This window comes from Octopus bimaculoides, chromosome 13, assembly GCF_046866305.1.
Source record: "Octopus bimaculoides isolate indiv1 chromosome 13, ASM4686630v1, whole genome shotgun sequence".
Taxonomy (NCBI): domain Eukaryota; kingdom Metazoa; phylum Mollusca; class Cephalopoda; order Octopoda; family Octopodidae; genus Octopus; species Octopus bimaculoides.
In genome coordinates, this window is record NC_142940.1 from 8,280,819 (window position 1) to 8,301,053 (window position 20,235).

Consider the following 20,235-nt stretch of genomic DNA (forward strand, 5'->3'; position numbering starts at 1 on the left):
CCGGGTTCAGTCCCACTGCGTGGCACTTTGGGCAAGTGTCTTCTACTATAGCCTCGGGCCGACCAAAGCCTTGTGAGTGGATTTGGTAGACGGAAACTAAAAGAAGACCGTCGTATATATGTATATGTATATATATATATCTGTGTGTGTGTTTATGTGTCTGTGTTTGTCCCCCCAACATCGCTTGACAACCGATGCTGGTGTGTTTACGTCCCCATAACTTAGCGGTTCGGCAAAAGAGACCGATAGTATAAGTACTAGGCTTACAAAGAATAAATCCTAGGGTCAATTTGCTCGACTAAAGGTGGTGTTCTAGCATGGCCGCAATCAAATGACTGTAACAAGTAAAAGAGTAAAGAGTAAAGAGTAAAGAGTAATTCTACATTTGCAAGTTGGTGCAAAAATTAATGTTAATGAAATGAAAGCCAAACGTATACAACATAAAGAAATTAATCGCATATTTATTGAGCAGAAAACAGTTCTTATATTTATATTATTTAATCATTTAAAAGATTTAAGCATTATGTTCAATCAATGTGTTTCATTTATATCAAATTCTTCGTATTTTCTTCCCACCGATTATAAACATTTGAAAATTTCACATAAATTTATTTATTTATTTATTTATTTATTTATTTATTTATTCATGCATTCATTTCAAAAATCTTTGCTTCTAAGCATTTTTGTACCAAATGAGAGAATTTTCTTTCTGATTTTCCTTACCGAGATATCCGTCATTGTAAAGTTGGTCAATATCAAACCCTTGTAAATCTAAGGGATTTTTAATATTTGGACTCAAGTTTTTCACAGGGCGATTTTCATTGGAGTGCCAGCCCTTGTTGCTGCAACCAAGATTCGATGAATAATGGTGGAATCCAGTATTATAGACTATTCGGAAACATGATTTGATATTTTGGCTGGATCTTACTACCGAGACTGTAAGCGTCAGATGTAGATAACCAGAAGCATATCCGAACGTCATGGTGCCTGAACCTCCTGTAAAACACGGAAAATTATTTGAATTCGCGATTAAAAAACAAGTAAAGAAATTGATATCTAAATCCATATATATGTACCATTCTTCTCTCTCTCTCCCTCTCTCTCTCTCTCTCTCTCTCTCTCTCTCTCTCTCTCTCTCTCTCTCGCGAACACCAAAAGCGAAATAAGCTGTTTGATTTTCAAAGAGGATGTATGATAGGTTAGTCAGACAGTTTATAACTGTTTTAAGTTAACTTCCTCTTTATCTCTCCTCCTCATCCCCCTTCACTGTTTCTGTCAGTCTTTCTCTCACATTGTGTGTATATGTTTAGCGTTCATTTACTCGGTACACGCTATAAAGCCTTGCGTGTGCATTCGCCCTGCATCTCTAACGATAACTCGCATTTTATCTTTCTTTTACGCTCTCTTCCCCACCTTCCCCGCCTCACTCCTTACGATGTAAAGCGTGACTAGAGAAACAATAAATCAACCAACTAACCAGCCAACCAACTAAACAAACAAAGAAACAAACCAACAAGCAAATGACTAACCAATATTTATATCGATTATTAAATACAAATTTGTTTCATCACAAGATTTTAGATCAAAATTTGTGCACGACAAATTCAAAATCAAAAAGTTAATTTCAAATGTGTGGGGAGATTCCAATCTCTGCGATTCAGGGAATGGCAAAGATTGGAAACTCAGAAGAAAACAGAACAATATAATATTAGTAAGAAAGGATTTAAGATAGAGGGAGAAACATGGCATAGTAATTCAAACTACGCACACATGGTGATGGTCAACTGGTGACCGAGTATGACCGCTTCCTGTAAACCCAGCAAGTCCATGCAAACGTTCCGAGAGACCAAGGAGTTCTTGAACGTTAGTTTTGAGTAGGTAAAGTGTTTCACAACATTCTGCTCACATTTCAGCTTCACAGAGCTTCATGACCAGGAACCGATTGCACTTTAGACCTCGAAGGAAGATCTAAAGAGAATTAGGGGTTGTTCTCTCCCAGTGGTTCATATGGCAATTAACCTGGGTTCCATACTCCTACCGGATGCAATGTAAGGAGACATACTCATACATACATGCACACATACATACACACACACGGATACTCACTCTCACACTTTTTCAAACACGCACACATTTATATATAAATGATAACAGAATGGTCGACTCCACATTACTTAAAATGTTGTGGGTGCAGAATACACCATATCATCTGACATTAGGGCTCAGATTGGTAACAGGATTATAAGAAGATTTAAATCTTTATTACGAAGAAAGCAACATTAATTACTTGGTAACCGACTAAGGGATTTGTTTTTTAAATTCAGGAAAATAAAGAATTATTAGTATGATTTTTAAAAGAAATTAACACTATCTCATTAACGCACAATATAATTATACTCACTGAGATATTTCTGTTTAAATGTGTAACCATTTCGCGACGCCTCTATAAACATTCCGTTTCCGATAACTGACAATTGAACGCATACTGAAAAAAAATTAACGAAATTTGATTTAATGAAATATATATATACGAGGGATGTTCATTAAATATTTCTACTGACCCACTTTCCAAAGACTGAGATAAGCAAAACTTGACATAATTATAAGTCCTTCTCTGCATAGCCACCAATGGTGACAGACTTCTCCCAGTGTTGTGAAGACCTCGTCTGTAGAAGTTGCTAGGTTGTATCTGGAGCCAAGACTTTACCTCGGAAATAAGTTCATCATTCTCTTAAAAATGTTTCCCCTTCAAAAAAGACTTCATGATTGAAAATAGGTGGGAGTCATATGGTGCGAGGTCGGGAGAGTAAGGGGGATGAGGAAGGATTTCATGGCCGCAGGAGTGTGCTTTCATTTGGGCAACATACGCATTGTGAACTGAGGCGTTGTCTTGGAGTAGGCGGACTCCTTTGGTCAGAATGCCACCCTCTCTACTTTGATGGTATCCTGCAATTAATTGTGGTGCCCTTTGCCAGAAAATCCATCATCACTACTCCGCACTAGTCACAAAAAACTATGAGCATCACCTTGCCTGCTGAGGGTTGGACACGAGCCTTCATTGGAGGTGGTGAATTATCATGCTTCCATTGCTTCGACTAGACTTTAGGCTTGAGAAGTACATGGAATCTTGAGAAGTACATGGAATCTTGAGAAGTACATGGAATCTTGAGAAGTACATGGAATATTGAGAAGTACATGGAATCTTGAGAAGTACATGGAATATTGAGAAGTACATGGAATCTTGAGAAGTACATGGAACAACTAGGGGCTGCAATAAACGTGGAGCACTTGCAGAAAACAGCGCTGCTTGGAACCGCTCGAATACTCCGAAAGGTGCTCGAAAAATAAGGGGTGTTACCTTAGTTCACTGGTAATGAACAACTGACACCCTAGTACATCTCCAGCATTAGAAGCTGTGCAAGGACAATGATGATAATAATAAAATAAATATTGAGATGGTTCGACTAAAAGTGGTGCCCCAGCATGGCGGTTGTGGAATGGCTGAAATAAATAAAAGGTGAAACGTAGAAGATATTATCTCACGTTAAACAGTTACTGCTGTTTACCGAATTGTTTCGAAATTACGTCGTTAGTTTCCTATGGGAAACAGATGCAGGAAATATGCTTTCAATGATAACTATCCCTGTGGTTATGTATCATTATATTATATACTAAGCTGAAATAGTTTACAATAATTTCTTTTACTATACAAACATAAAAATCGTAATTATATTTAAGCAGGAAGTGAATGGCGAAAGGGAAATGTTAGCATTCAAGCAATTTTAAGAGGGATTTATTAAGGGTAGCGGTTAGGTTAAAATTGGGGTAGAACTGAGATGTGATATATTCTCCGAAACTTGAGTTCAGACTGTTTTCAAACTGCTCTTATGCTAACTGAATATATACACTGGTATGCGTATTTTTACGTGAATATATACGCACATGCATATATGCACATATACACATACACATACACACACACACACACACACACACACATATATATGTAAGTATGTATGTGTTTATGCGTATATGTTTGTATGTATGTCTATATATATATACATATAGGCCCGTCCTTTGGTACAAGGATGTATTGAAGCACTCACTAAAATATCTACGGCTTAATTTGACATCTTGCGAACGTTACTGGCGATCTGCATGGCGTAAAATGTGTCATGATGCGTCAAAGCAATTTTAGCTGAACAAAAAGAACACTAACAGTACTATATCCTACAGGGAACAGAGACATTCTACCAATCCCAAGCAAAATCAAAACCATCATTGTCTCCATTTTGAAATCATAATAAAACCCATAGCTGGCCTCAAATTACATTCACGCATCCATCGCCAACAGATAGAGCTTCTTTCATTTTTGAAGCAGATATTTCTTTTTTCTTCTTTATATGTGTGTATGTGTGAGTGTGTGTGTATTTAGCAGGAAACAAGGAAAGATACTGAAGGTTAAAGTTCAAAGGGTTTCGGCACGGTGGAGTAGAGTCAACTATGAGGTAGAAGATTGGAGCAGTTCTTAGTGTGTATTTGGCTCAAATAGATATGTAAAATTCCTAGGATGACAAAGTTACAAGTGACAGAAACGAAAGGTGGATGTAAAACTTCAAATGTGTTTTGTTCAGAGAGAAGAAAAACCTATGCTTACATCTTTTGATATAATACAGATATGAACAACATTTTCCTATGTTACTTCTCCAAGAACAGCTCATTACTGCTCCGAGTTGCAAATCACCGTATTTGGATTCTCCAGTGGTCAATTGGTTATTCTCAGTATCGATATCTGCCACGTTATTCTGGAAGATTCGATCAACCTGAATCTTCTCTATCTTTTTCTCCAAAAGTGCCTTCGCAGCAATATTCGTTTCTGTAAATGTAATAAAGGGAAAATAATTAGCGAATAAAATATAAGTATTTAATATGAGATGGCAGTAAGGTGTAATGAGATAGACGTATACGCCCCGCATGCATGTGTGTGTGCATGCATGTACATTTAGATTGATATAGATAGATAGATAGATAGATAGATAGATAGATAGATAGATAGATAGATAGATAGATAGATAGATAGATTGAGGCGGCGAGCTGGCAGAAACGTTAGCACACCGGGAGAAATGCTTAACTGTATTTCGTCTGCCGCTACGTTCTGAGTTCAAATTCCGCAGAGTTCCACTTTGCCTTTCATCCTTTCGGAGTCGATTAAATAAGTACCACTTACGCACTGTGGTCGATATAATCAACTTAATCCGTTTGTCTGTCCTTGTTTGCCCCCTCTGTCTGTAGCCCCTTGTGGGCAGTAAAGAAATGAGATAGATAGATAGATAGATAGATAGATAGAGTAGGAGAGAGAGAGATGAATATTTAGGTATGTACATTTTTATGAAGGTACGCAGCTCGCTAGATTAGTAGATATATATTCTTGATTATATAAATTCTTGATTATAGAATTCTAGATATAGATTATAGGTTCTAGATATAGATTCTTGATTATGTGCCTGTGTGTGCGTGTATATAGTTCATGGATCTAATATAGGTAGAATCAACAAAAAAAGTATTTCGTCCAGTGAGAGAGAAATATTGATTTAATACACATACCGGAAGAGCTACTAATAGTTTCATACATTCATGATACTTTAAAAAGGCATATTTCTAACATACGCCATATTATATCTCCAATAAACTACATCCATTGGCAGAGCTCCAGTTCGGGAGTCTAGGAGCTGTGGGGAATGGGGAGTTGCCACTTAGTTGTCATCACTCCCAGATGTGTTATAGCTCGGAATGGTAGTACATGATAGAGCCCCTTTTATGGGTTAAATAGTTGCCTTTCTCGAGTGGCGCTGGTAAGCTATTATCAACCACTGAAAATATCCATGGAGAGTGTACTTAACAGCGCTAGGGTTAGAGGCCATAACTACAATGTCGTGGAGCAGCATGGTCGTTATGACTCTCCTGGTTTAGAGCCACAACGAGGGCCAGTGGACGATGGACCGCTGAGACATGATGGACTACTGAGACAAATATAAAGAACACGTTTTTGTCCGGCAAACGAACCAAAAAATTCGGTACTCTGAATGTGAAGATTGTTCAGACGTTGGCGAAGAGTTGGGTCATCTGATTGAGGAGTGTGGTATGCAGATACTTGCGATCCAAGAACACAGGGTCCTACACGATGAGTCCCTGAATAGAGTGATGATTGGAAAGGAGAGCCAGCTCATCACCACATCAGTAGTAAAGAACACGACTGGTACTGCCGTAGGAGGAGTGGGTTTTGTGTGCAGTGAAAGAGCCAATCTGTTAGTGAGGAAAATGATACTTGCCTCCCCGTGTGTGTTGAGGGTGACCTTCGATGGAAACTCAAGGATGGGTTTTCATAGACCAAGTCTATAGTCCAACCAAGGGGAACAGTGATGCGAGTGTGGAAGAGTTCCATGAGGAAGTGTGTAGAACTGTCAACACCACACCAGCTCGTTCTGGGTGACCTCAATACACATCTGAATAAGGAGAGCGGTGAAGATCCTTGCTAGTACTTCCATAACAACACCAATCGAATTGGGAGACTACTGAGGGACCCCCTGCCCCTAGTGGAGACGAACTTGATGGCAGCCAGCCCAACATTTAAGAAGAATCCGGGGAAAATTTGGACCTGCATTTCTGATAAGCACCTGTCCAGGTCCCAGACTGATTTGATTCTGGTGAGGAAGAAGAGGAGGAATAGTATTCTAAACACAGAACCATATAACTATTTCAGAGCTTAAGAAAGAGTAAGATTAAGCCCCAGAGAGCAATCTATGAGTGGGGAGCTTTCAGTGAAGATAATAGCTAAAGAAGAGGTACACAGTAGAAGCGGGGAACAGTTCAGTGGTTTGTATGGAGAAGCAGAGAAGTGAGAGATTGGAGGGACTGAGCAGAACGTGACGAGGAGGTACGGGTACTTCACCAAAGCAGCGGCAAAAGCAAGTGAGGTCCTGGTGCCGAGGCGAGAGAAGAAGAGGGACGTCAGCTTTGCAGACCCAAATGTGTGTGCAGCTAGAGAACATCTGAAAGCTGCCAAGGTGGAAGAGAGGAAGGAGAATGTTAGGGGTGATGAAGGAAGAACCCTGTACCGCTTACACTGATGCCAGAGAGGAGGCACTGATGGAGAAGATCAGAAGTGTGGACAGTGCTGGAGATTTGCTCGACTACAACCGTAAAGCGGTGCCCCAGCATGGCTGCTGTTACATATATATATATGTGTGTGTGTGTGTGTGCCCCAGCATGGCTGCTGTTATATATATATATATATATATATATATATATATATATATATATATATATATATATCAAACAAACAATCGAGTATTGTTACGCACCGCTGGTCACAATGCGCTCCCTCGATCTGTTTTTGCTTTCAAATGATGCCGCCCCGCTGAGGCGGACAAGTCTATGGCGAATAAGTAACCCAGACCAAGGCATTCCTCGTGAACGCAACGCCAATCCTTTACAGATTTATTCCTTTGCAGCTAAGTGGACTAAAACTAGTTTTTTTTTTGTTTGTTTTTTTTTTTACATAAGAACAGAACGCAGCTTCTGGTTCGAGAATCGAAGCCACGATCGCAACATTGAGTGTACAACACCCTGACCACTAGACTATTCTCAAAAATATATACTTCGATTGATTACTTACTTATATTAATTACCGTTATGGTAGAGATACCGTATATTAACCTTAATGCTCGTTTGAAGAAAAGAGTGGCGAGCTTGGAAGAGTCTTTAGGACACCGGGAAAAAATGTTTAGCAGTATTTCGTCCGCCTTTACGGCTTCGGTACGAAACCCGGAAAGGTCGACTTCAACTTTTATTGTTTCGAGTCGATAAAATAAGAACTAGTTGAGCTCAGGGAACGTTGGCATCCGTCCTTTGCAGGGTTTGAGCCCAGCCATTTTGATGGGAGTGGTCGTGGGGGACGAGACGATTATATCGATAACAGTATATTTCCTATATATATAAACATATATAGAAAATAAAGAGGGTAGGAAAATTATAGAAATTTTTCTACCAGTGGCTAGCATGGTACATATAAATAGTCAATAGACAACATATTTCTCATATAAAATAAGTGTACATTTAAAGACAAAAGAGGTGTCCTGTTAGGGTCACCTCTATTGTGTTTAAATGTACACTTATTTTATATATTATTCTTCTATTTGTTTGAGTCATTTGACTGCGGTCATGCTGAAACACCGCCTTTAGTCTAACAAATCGACCTCCAGGACTTATTCTTTGTAAGCCTAGTACTTATCCTTGGGTCTCTTTTGCCGAACTGCTAGGTGACGGGGACGTAAAAACACCACCATTGGTTGTCATTCGATGTTGTGGGGACAAGCACAGACACACAAACACATACATACATACATACATACATATATATATATATATATACATATATATATATATATGACGGGCTTCTTTCAGTTTCCGTCTACCAAATCCACTCAGAAGGCTTTGGTCGGCCCGAGAATATAATAGAAGACACTTGCCGAAGGTGTCACACTGTGGAACTGAACCCAGAACCATGTGGTTGGTAAGCAAGCTATTTCCCACACAGCCACTCCTGTACCTCTATATCTATCTATATATATATATATATATATATATTTGTTTTGCAAGATTTTTGATGTGAAATCGTGTGTTGAAACAGATGTTGTACTTGGGGATGGTCATATTGCCAGTTTAGCCAATAAAAACACACGCACTGTATATTTGGTGTTAATTTGCTTCAGCTTTATATTACATTAATCTTAATCTTATTTCGGCCAGAGTTCTTTCGTCACACTTCTGTGACCTCATCAGTGGTCCTTTGTTTCCTTCCTTCTTATGTGTGTCTCACCTTGCTAAATATCAGCCATTTTGTATTCTGTATTCCTATTGTATGTGTCTACGCATGCGTGTCTTTCAATGTGTCTGTGTCTTTTGTAAGTGCATGTGTGTATGGGGAGTGTCTGTATCACCTATATACTCTGTTAATACGTGTTCGTTTGTATTTGTTTTATTCATTTATTTGTTCATGTGTGTGTGGGGGGGTTGTGTTTTTTTTGTTTTGTTTTTTTTGTGTTTAATTAAATTTTGTTAACGTATGTAGTATTTAATTCCATTTGTTTATCTATGTATTGTATTATACTTTGTTCATATTATTATTGGTTTATGGGTAACATGTTGTCACATGCTGTGGTTTGAGGTTTGTTAGTGGTGTGTGTTAGTGTTCCATTCTAGTTTCCTATTCAGGCTAGGTTTCTCTTCTATTATGTGTGTAGCTTCAGTAATTTGTCTAAGTGCTGCATCACTGCTATGTGTAGATAAGATTTTAATTTCTATGTTGTTGATTGAGCCTCTATGTTCTTGCTCAGCGTGCTGGTACAGAACTGATGAGTTCTTCCCTTCCTTAAGTTCCCTCCAATGTTCGTTTTCCCGCTCCCCTATGCTCCTTGCTGTTTCGCCTACATATGTCATTGTCTTATTTCTGCATCGTCCCTCTGTACATCTTATACTATAGACCACATTTCTGGTTTTGCAGTTCGTTTGTGGGCTAAATCTACATACGATACAGTTCCTATCGGTGCAGGGGGTTCTACTGAAAGGGTATGTTCTACTGATAAGGGATTTAATAGGGTTGCCTGGCCTTTCAACAACCTTAATTCTTAGCTTAAGTTTGTCTAGGGCCCTTCTAAAGCGGTACACCAGTTCGCCTCTAGGGGTGGTGTCGACGAACATGACGCTCTGGTACTTGTGGCTATCGTACCATGAGCTTGCCTTCCCTATTTTCTTCTTAGTCCTTTCTATGGTGTTCCATGATTTGCTCCTATAGAGTGGGCAAATCCCATTCCTATCGTTGCGTTTGATTGTTTCAAACTTCTTCATAGCTCCTTTGTATACCCTGATCCTTTCTTTATGGCTGTAACCTGAGAACTGCATGCGGTGGACGAAATGTTGTATATGTCTCTTTAATTCTGTAGGGTCGCACATGCAGGAGACATTTCGCATTACTCTGACGAGGTCTGCCATCAATATGTTGAATTTGGCATTGTCCGCAATAGCCGAGTTCCGGTGGATCAGGTATTTGGAGGCCATAGGTTTTGTATAGTGTGAATGGAGGATTCTGGTTTTATTGTTCTTAGTTTCTAGCCAGAGTTCAGTATCTAATACAGGTAATCTATGGTTAGGGTGTTTAGTAGGGTAGTCTATCGTAACTTTAATACTCTGGTGGATGGAGTTAGCTATTTGCTGGATGCTCTCCATAGTCTTAGTTTCTATTTCTATTTCAGGGGTACTCTCTTGTGTGGGTGTCTTTACCACTAAGTTGATATCATCGACATATCGTGAGTACACATTCACGAGTATGGAGTTCTGTGTCAGGCGTTCCTTAAGCCTTCTGTCCCACCATACCATGAAGAGATTGGCCACATCACCGGCGATACTAACACCGATGGCTGCCCCCTCGTCCTGGGCGTATAATTTGTTGTTAAATTTAAAGGTGTGGCCTTTTAGGGTGACCTTTATACTAGCTCCTAGTGCATGTGCGATCATTTTCTTTACCTGGTGGATATTAGTGGGGGTCCGTATGGCTCTGGTCCATCCACTCCATCTCTCTATAGGGGTCTTCCTAGCCATAGAGGTAATTGTGGGTGGTCTACCTCTTACACGTCTACAAGGGCAGAAATCTCTAAGGTCGTATCTATCTAGATATACATCGTCATATGTCAATCTAAGTAGGAGGCCCAGGTCTTCTGTGTTGACTTTTTGGAACTCTACTTCGCTCTCGTTGATCATCTCCACGCACTTTTCCACTGCAAAATCCACGTCGATAGATGGGTATAGTGATACCACATCCATGCTACCCACTATACACCCTGTCAGGTTGCAAGTGTTGTTGCAGTCGTTGATCCTGCTGAGGAGATCTTCCGTGCTGTCACAGACATCAGGTGCAATATACACTTTAGAAAGAAAATCTCGTGGTTAAAAAGTGAACAGCAATACAAACTCGCAAAAGAAGAGAAAGAGGGATACTCAGAAACAATAAACGGAATTGTTATGGCAGAGGTCCCTCTACCAGCAGAGTTCAACAGAGACAACGAAGCCAACATATTAATGTAATATAAAGCTGAAGCAAATTAACACCAAATATACAGTGCGTGTGTTTTTATTGGCTAAACTGGCAATATGACCATCCCCAAGTACCACAACATATGTTTCAACACACGATTTCACATCAAAAATCTTGCAAAACAAATATATATATATATATATATATATATATATATATATATATATATATATATATATATATTAAGGTGATACAAAAAAGGGGACAACAAAACATCCAGACAGACGATACACAGAAAACAAGGACGGGTCGTGTGTGTGTATGTGTGTGTATGTGTGTGTTTGTGTGTGTGTATCTGTATACATACATATGCCCATTTTTTTATAGATGTATACATTTATATACATATACATACACACACATACACACACATATACACACATATAAAACATCTACTTGCTATAAGTATTTATGTTGTAATATAGTAACGCAGTACTTACCTTCACTTAACTTCTGTTCAACGTTCACCACAGCACCTGTTCCCAGATGGAACATGAGTGCCAAGTATATGATGCCACCAATTGTCAGCTTCATCATGGTACTGATTTCGTTTTTTCTCAAAAATTCGACACTGACACGCACGCTAATGAGGAACTAATCGAATACAATGGAGAGGAACGTTTGAGGTTTGTCTAAAGTATCTAAAGTATTTTATAGTTACAGCTTTTGAAGAGGTCCTTGTCTGTGTTGTTATTTGAGTGGTATGAATTTGATAGTAAAGGGAAAGTGAATGGAATGGACAGAATAGGCGCAACAGGATGCTACTCAAACCTTAATTCATATGATATAAATGTGTAAATAACAACTTGTAATATATTTCAAATGCTTATATAGACCCCGTTATAGCGGTTTGGTTAAGAAACTCGCTTCGTAACAACAAGGCTTCAGGTTCAATCCCGCTGCGCGGTACATTGGTCAAGTATCTTCTTCTGCAGGCCTCAGACGACCGATGCTTTGCGAATAAATTTGTAGATAGAAACTATATAGAATCGTCGTATATTTAGGGTAAAAAGTTGTTCGAGTATCTCCTACTATAGCTCTAGGTCAACCAATGCTTTGAGAGTGAATTGGATAGGCGGAGACTGTGTAGATGCCCGTCGAATTAAAGGTAAACAGTTGTGTGTTGGGGGTGTTGCTGTACTTCCTCTTGGGATGCTGGAATTATTGTCTCATCACACAGTATAGGTCTCATCGCCTCTCCACTGTGTTGCATATATATATATATATATATATATATATATATATATATATATATATATATATATATATATATATATATATATATATATATATACATATATATATATATAAACATAATGAAAGCGTTTTACATAAGAACATCACATTTTATTGAATATGAAGGACTGTATCCTTTGAAGAATTTTAATTTAAGGTTTATATATGCGTCGCAAAACACTTTATTGCGCGTTGCTCCACTTCGCTCAGCTGTAGGAATGAGTTGCCTCGTCACTGGTGCCAAGCTGTATCGGCCTTTGTCCCTTGGATAACATCGGTGACGTGGAGAGGAGAGGTTGGTGTGTATGGGTAACTGATTGTCTTCCATAAAACAACCTTGCCTGGACTTGTGCCTCGGAGGAGAACTTCCTAGGTACAATCCCATGACCGGGGGATTTCTTTACCCTTTTACATGTGTCGCATATTTATTTCTATGTGTCTGTGCATGTGTGTGTGTGTGTGTGTGTGTGTGTGTGTGTGTGTGTGTGTGTGTGTGTGTGTGTGTGTGTGTGTGTGAAATCTTAAAATAAAAGCCACAGGGTTTCCTGGTCGAAATAACAATTTACTCCGCCATTTATAAAGCTGAAATATAAATGACGGAAGACATTATTTCGATCATGAAACTCTTGGTAGCTGTACTTACAAGAGTTATGGAGCTTTTTGAATATATTTTAAGATTATCTCTACTTTCTTAGCTAACCAATTATATCATAACAAGTTAGAGCAGTCCGTCTGAGCTTCACATTATGTTAGTTGGGATATTTCCCTTACAACACAACAAAATTCCTTATGTAAACAGACGAAAGCGAAGCATACATAACACAAGAAAATATAAATTAATCAAACATTTATTGAACAGTTTCTGGTTTCTTATATTTTCATAATCTTATCAAGTGAATTTACTTATTTTTCTTTCAGCTTTAACTTTTAATGTCTTGCAGTATATTCTGTATCATTTCATGATATCAGACAGTAAATTCAGACTTTATTATTTACCTCTATGATATCAAGAAAAGAAACTACCATATTTCATATTATTCAGAGAATCTTTTTTTTTTTCTAGGCATTCATTTTCCAAACGAGAGGATTTTCACTTTGGTTTTCTTCATCAATGTATTCCAAACTGGAAAGTTTCTCAGCATCGATACCTTGGGACGCCAAAAATGAGTTAGCATTCATCATCACATCATCCATAACGTCCAGTGGGATATTTTCATTGGAAAGAAACCGTTTGGTGGTGCAACCGAGATTTTGAGAGCGATGGTGAAAGAAAATACGGTAAGATATCCCGAAGCATATCCTAACGCTGTGAGCGGTGAAGCTTACGACGGAGATTCTGAGACCTACCTTTAAGATTCCAATACGTACGTAGAAGGTTTTCGAGAACTTGCCTCCTATAAAATAGATATAAACATAGATATTAGACACTGGAGAAAACCACAAATATATGTATACATGTATATTTATGTATGTGATTAAATTAATGAGTAAAGTTAATATTTATAAGGAATTTACCATTTCCGTTGGGTGTGCAACGCACACGTACCACATCCGGAATATACGCCCCTGACATGTATGTATGTATGTATGTATGTATGTATGTATGTATGTATGCGTGTATATATGTATGTATGTATGTATGCATGTATGCGTGTATGTATGCATGCATGTATGTATGTATGTATGTATGTATGCATGTATGTATGCATGTATGTATGTATGCATGTATGTATGCATGTATGTATGTATGCATGCATGTTATTTTGTTTTCTTTTATAGTTTCAGCTTAGAGCTGCGGCCATGCTGATGCACCGCCGTGTAAAATAAGATGAAAGAGATGTATAGCGAAATACCGCTAAGCATTTCGTCTATCGTGCTAACAATTCTGCCAGGTCGCCGCCTTCATGTCTTATATAAGGCTAATGCAAAACAATAAGAGACTTCAGCGTACACATAATGTATAAAATAAATGTTATTAATGAAGGTGCAGGCATAGCTATGTGGTAAGAAGCTTGCAATGTTCCAGGTTCAGTTCCACTGCGTGGAACCTTGGGCAAGTATCTTTTACTATAGTCTCGGGTCGACCAAAGCTTTCTGAGTGGATTTTGAAGACGGAAACTGCAAAAAGCCGGTGTTTTTCCACAATCACTGCTTGGCAACCGATGATGGTGTGTTTGCGCCTCCGTGACTTAGCGGTTCGCCAAAGAAACCGTTAGAATAAGTACTATGCTTCAAAATATAAGGTCGATTTATCTGGGTAAAAAAAAGTCTTCAAGGTGGTGCCCCAGCATGGCCGCAATCAAATGACTGAAACAAATGAAAGATGAAAAGCAGAGAATGATGCAGTAAAAATACTCACGGTAAGTTCTCGTCATCAATGTGCGTCTACCGACCGTCAGCCTGAATGTTATTGCCCCTCTCCCAACATACATACTGATGCAGACTGAAATGGAAATATAATTAACCTATTAGCGATCCAGTGTGTACTCAGCCTGGAGCTTGAAAGCAGCAAAATAATCTATTCTACTCTTGGTACAAAATTTTTGAAGAGGTGGGGGACAGTCGATTACATCGACTCCAGTACACAACTGGTATTTAATCTATCGACCCCCGAAAGGATGAAACGCAAAGTCGACCTCGGCGGAATTTGACCTCAGAACGTAAAGACAGACGAAATATCGCTAATAATAATAATTATTATTATCATTATTATTTTTTTATTATTATTATTATTATTATTATTATCATTATCATCATCATCATTATTATTATTATTATTATCATTATTATTATTATCATTATTATTATCATCATTATTATTATTATTATTATTATTATTATTATTATTATCATCATCATCATCATCATTATCATTATCATCATCATCATCATCATTATTATTATTATTATCATTATCATCATCATCATTATTATTATTATCATTATTATTATTATTATTATCATCATCATCATCATCATTATCATTATCATCATCATCATCATCATTATTATTATTATTATCATTATCATCATCATCATTATTATTATTATCATTATTATTATTATTATTATTATTATTATCATCATCATCATCATCATCATCATCATCATCATTATTATTATTATTATCATTATCATCATCATCATTATTATTATTATTATTATTATTATTATTATTATTATTATTATTATTATTATTATTATTATTATTGTTATTGTTATAAGATGATCGAAAGAGCGAAAGAACAGAATATGCACAGCAAGGAAAGAATTAAAAATCAAGAATATAATACGAAAGTTTCTATTACAACAGTGGTATTGCATATCTGCGCACTGACCTAGCTTTGTCACCTTATCATATTCCTCAACTGCGTTAGTTGTTCACGTTGGCAGGCATACATGTTCACACAAACACACGTTTTCCCCTCTTTCTTTCCAGCATATGAAAATACTTCCGAATTTATATCTTAAGAAATGTTTTCATCGCAAACAGATATAAAGTAATGTCGACCCTGGTAGCATTCGAACCAGAGACACAAAGAGACGGGAAGAAATTCTGCAAAGCATTTGGCTCGGCGAAGTAGTGATTCTGGCAGATCGAAATCTTAAGGAAACTGAATTTACTTTCCTATTTTGGCACGAAGCCAGCAATTTTGAGAGTAGTAACGTCAATTATATCAATCCCACTAGTCGACTTCCGAAAGGAAGAAAGGCAAAGCCGACATCGATGGAATTTGAAGTGAGAATTATGAAAACGGACGAAATGCCGCTAAACATTTTGTCCGGCATACTCTGTCAGCTTCGAAGGGAACAGTGTAAATATTACTTACATGAAGGAATATGTCTGATTCTTACACAACATCTTCCATTATTTCCTCTCCAATGGCAACCCATTCTTTCTACATTTTGTAAATCATTCCCTGAAACATCAGTTATCAATTCCTCATTTGACGTATCGATATCTGCTTTCTTATCCGGAACCATTCCATCCGTCTCAAGTTTTTCGATCATTTCCTCCAAAGCAATTCTTGCTTCTGCAATTCCATCTGTGAATGTAATGAAGTGCATGAAACTGAATGAAATTAAACAATTAATTATGTCGATATGATATTTGATATGATTCATGACGTAGCACGTTCAATCATATGTTTCGTGTGTAGATATGTAAAAATTTGCGAATGTGATTTATAAATATCATCATCATCATCATCATCATCGTTTAACGTCCGCTTTCCATGCTAGCATGGGTTGGACGATTTGACTGAGGACTGGTGAAACCGGATGGCAACACCAGGCTCCAGGTCGATAGATATATAGGCATTGATGTAGGCAGGTAGAAAACAGGTTAAGCTTGGATTTAAGAACGTTGCTTAAAAGGTAGGAACTAGCTTAAGTAGAGCGGAGGCGCAATGGCCCAGTGGTTAGGGCAGCGGACTCGCAGTCATAGAATCGTGGTTTCGATTCCCAGACCGGACGTTGTGAGTGTTTATTGAGCGAAAGCACCTAAAAGCTCCACAAGGCTCCGGCAGGGGAAGGTGGCGAACCCTGCTGTACTCTTTCACCACAACTTTCTCTCACTCTTACTTCCTGTTTCTGTTGTGCCTGTAATTCAAAGGGTCAGGCTTGTCACACTGTGTCACGCTGGATATCCCCGAGTACTACGTTAAGGGTACACGTGTCTGTGGAGTGCTCAGCCACTTGCACGTTAATTTCACGAGCAGGCTGTTCCGTTGATCGGATCGACTGGAACCCTCGTCGACGTAAGCGACGGAGTGCCAACAGCATTCATGCAGGCACACAAAGCTAATTCTTCATATACATTTAAATAAGACAGAGAGACTAATGATATCATTAATATAACGCTGGGATGCTTGTATCACCATCACTATTTTCTTGAAGCGAGGAAGAATCGGAATCTTCAGATCAACCAATAAATACCATTCTTAGAGAACGTCATGGAAAGAAAGTTATAACAGAAGTTATAATTCCCCCAACAATTCACTCTTACTGTGCATGAGAATGCAGCGGTCCTTCGGTGAACACGAAACCACAAGATTACGAAGCGGCCTTCTTAACCGCATAGCCCTTGTCGGAACACCGTATTCAAGGGCTCCAAAATATTGACACCAGTAAAAGGTCGAGAAAATCGGAAAAATTCGACATCAGGACTCATGTTTTTTTTTAAATCTTGGTGCCTATTCTATGGGAACGTAAACAAAACAGGAGCGGTTGCCACGCGGTCAGAGACATGCAGAAAGATACTCACACATACGCACGCATATAAATAATATATATATTCATACATACATACATACATGCGTATGGTAGGAAGCTTGCCATATAGGTTGTGTGGTAAGAAGCTTGCTTCCCAACCACATGGTTCCGGCTTCAGTCCCACTGTGTGGTACCTCGGGCAAGTATCTTCTACTATGGCTTCATGGAAGATAGTTTGTTTTCTCGACAATTTTGCTGCCATTTCTAGCAAATTAAGTGCATTTAGATGTATGAGTGGGTGCCGAAAAGTCCTAGCTTCAAGGGTATCACGAAAAGCCTGATTGGCGACCCAACCTTCCAATTTCTTTTACACACTGCGTATGTAGTGTGTGTGTTGAGCGTGTGTGTGTGTGTGTGAGTATGTGTGTGTGTGTATTGTGTTACAATAAAGTAGTACCTACCTTCACTTATCTTCGGTTCAGTATCTACGACAGCACCAGTTCCCAGGTAGAACATGACCGCCAAATAAATGAGAGTGTTCATCATCTTCATTATGGTGTTGGTGTTGTTTTCTCAAAATTCGACACAAGTTCGATCGCTAATGAGAAATTAGTTTGGCAGAATGGAGGCGAATGGCTAACATCAGAGTGTAGAGTTCTATACTTATAGGTTTATCCACATCCGTCTATTTACTAATATTTCAGGGACGTTACTGAAATCAAAACAACAAGCCCAATTTTAAGAATCCATCCTGGTCTTCTGTCATCAAAATAGGTGCGATAGGAAATTAGTTTGACAAAGAAAAATGGGATTAAATTATGTTCCAACTTATTTACACTGAATCACACCTTAATTTGAATATTATTGTTTTGTTGTTCAAGGACTACTTTAAAATTATCTTTCTCTTTGTTTTCATTGGTTTCTTTCCTGGTTTATCCTTCTATTTCCTTAATCATCGTTTATATTTAAAAAAAACATCCGGTTTATATCAACATCCTTATATTTTAAAGTGTGTCACTGTTCTGAATTACAATAATATACAAGTTTCCAAATCTAGCGAACTGGTAGAACTGTATGCACGCCAGGGACCAAAATGCCTAGCGACATCTTGTCCGTCTCTACGCTCCGAGTTCAAATTCTGCCTAGGTTGACTTCGGTTTTCCTCCCTTTCAGAGGCACTAAAATAGATACTAGTTGCGCATTGCAGTCGATGTAATCGACTAGTCTCCGCTCAAAAAATCTCAGACCTTCCTCCTAGAGCAGAAAGGAATAATTAATAATTGTCGAAAATCTCTGATAGTTTAGGGCGATTGTAAGAGCTCTGACAGAAGATCAATTATTGCTAATTATATATATATATATATATATATATATATATATATATATATATATATATATAAAGGCAATAATAAACCTCTTAGCGAGGTATAAACAGTAGCTGCATGACATCGTAAAGTATATTTGCCACCTTAATGTGGCTAACGCTTAAGGGTTGATGCTACTGCAGCTTGTAGCCTCAGGAAGACAACTCCTCCAGCTGGCTATTGACACACTATCTGTGCCCTATCAGTATTTGCAAAGAGAAGTCATCGTTCCTATCTCCATATATATATATATATATATATATATATATATATATATATACATATATGGTGGTTGTCTACTCTAATGCGGAGTTTGACCACCTTCTGTATCTACACCTAAGCACCATCATAGCATCTGATGTCGGCTTTTTTAAACCAGACAATGTTCTGAAAAGATACCCAAATAGATTGCACGTCCGATTTGGACCACCAAGAGCTGCAGATAAGTTCTGATCTTTGTGGATCTTAAAATGCCTTGTGAGGCCTCCGTTAGATTTGCAAACCTTCTGGCATACACTGCATTCAAAGGTGTGCACAGACATACGCAGATGAAATGAGATTATATACATATATGTATATATATCAACTTTAAATAGAGCTCAAAATTGATCCGTTGAAAATACTTTATTACAACAACAATAACAGTCTTAAAAATTTTAAGGGGATGTATTTTTCAACATTTTTTTTATCTGCGTTCTTCAAAATACTTGGACATAATAGATCAGTCATTAAGCAAATTCGATTTCCGTTATCTGTTACAATTATATCTGGTTTATTATGTTCTATCTTCTAATCCGTCTGTATTGGAAAATCTCACAAAATCTTGCATGTTTTAGGCGCAAATATTGTTTCTACTATGTATCTTCTGCTTCAAACACCCATTTCTGACAAAGCTTCCGGTGTAAACCTCTCACAACCTGATCATGACTCCATTTTTTATATTCTACCTGAGCTAATTTGGGGCATTCTACAACAATGGATGCTATTGTTTCGTCTGCCATGAATTCTGTAATGAACTTCAAAATAATTCCTTTTAAAAATAACAAATGCTACAACAAAGCGGAGAAATAAATCAGTTTGCTACGTTGAAAGGGCAAAGAAAAGAAATATATATATATATATATATATATATATATATATATATATATATATATATATATATATATATATATATATATATATATATATATATATATATATATATATATATATATATATGTATATAAATAAATCTATGATTATATTATCAATATCATGAAAGATACTTACGGT

General features: G+C 37.7%; 2 protein-coding genes across 2 annotated transcripts in view; both read right to left on the reverse strand.

The window, feature by feature from the left end:
- LOC106872505 (uncharacterized) overlaps positions 1 to 12,156 on the reverse strand; it is an 18,997-nt gene extending 6,841 nt beyond the window's left edge. Inside the window, exons 1-4 of the mRNA XM_089361454.1 lie at positions 11,590 to 12,156; positions 4,658 to 4,876; positions 2,402 to 2,485; positions 724 to 996 (exon numbers count right to left, since the gene is read on the reverse strand). Of these exons, the coding sequence (XP_089217580.1) occupies positions 724 to 996; positions 2,402 to 2,485; positions 4,658 to 4,876; positions 11,590 to 11,686 (673 nt within the window). The 5' untranslated portion in view covers positions 11,687 to 12,156. The remainder of the gene's footprint in view (positions 1 to 723; positions 997 to 2,401; positions 2,486 to 4,657; positions 4,877 to 11,589) is intronic.
- A 1,061-nt stretch (positions 12,157 to 13,217) lies between these two features.
- Positions 13,218 to 18,237, reverse strand: LOC106872507 (uncharacterized). The gene is made up of 4 exons (XM_014919524.3): positions 18,061 to 18,237; positions 16,216 to 16,431; positions 14,745 to 14,828; positions 13,218 to 13,779 (listed from the first exon to the last, which is right to left on the reverse strand). The coding sequence occupies exons 1-4, from the start codon at positions 18,149 to 18,151 to the stop codon at positions 13,445 to 13,447; spliced, it is 726 nt and encodes a 241-aa protein (XP_014775010.1). The 5' UTR covers positions 18,152 to 18,237; the 3' UTR covers positions 13,218 to 13,444.
- Positions 18,238 to 20,235: the final 1,998 nt, after the last annotated feature.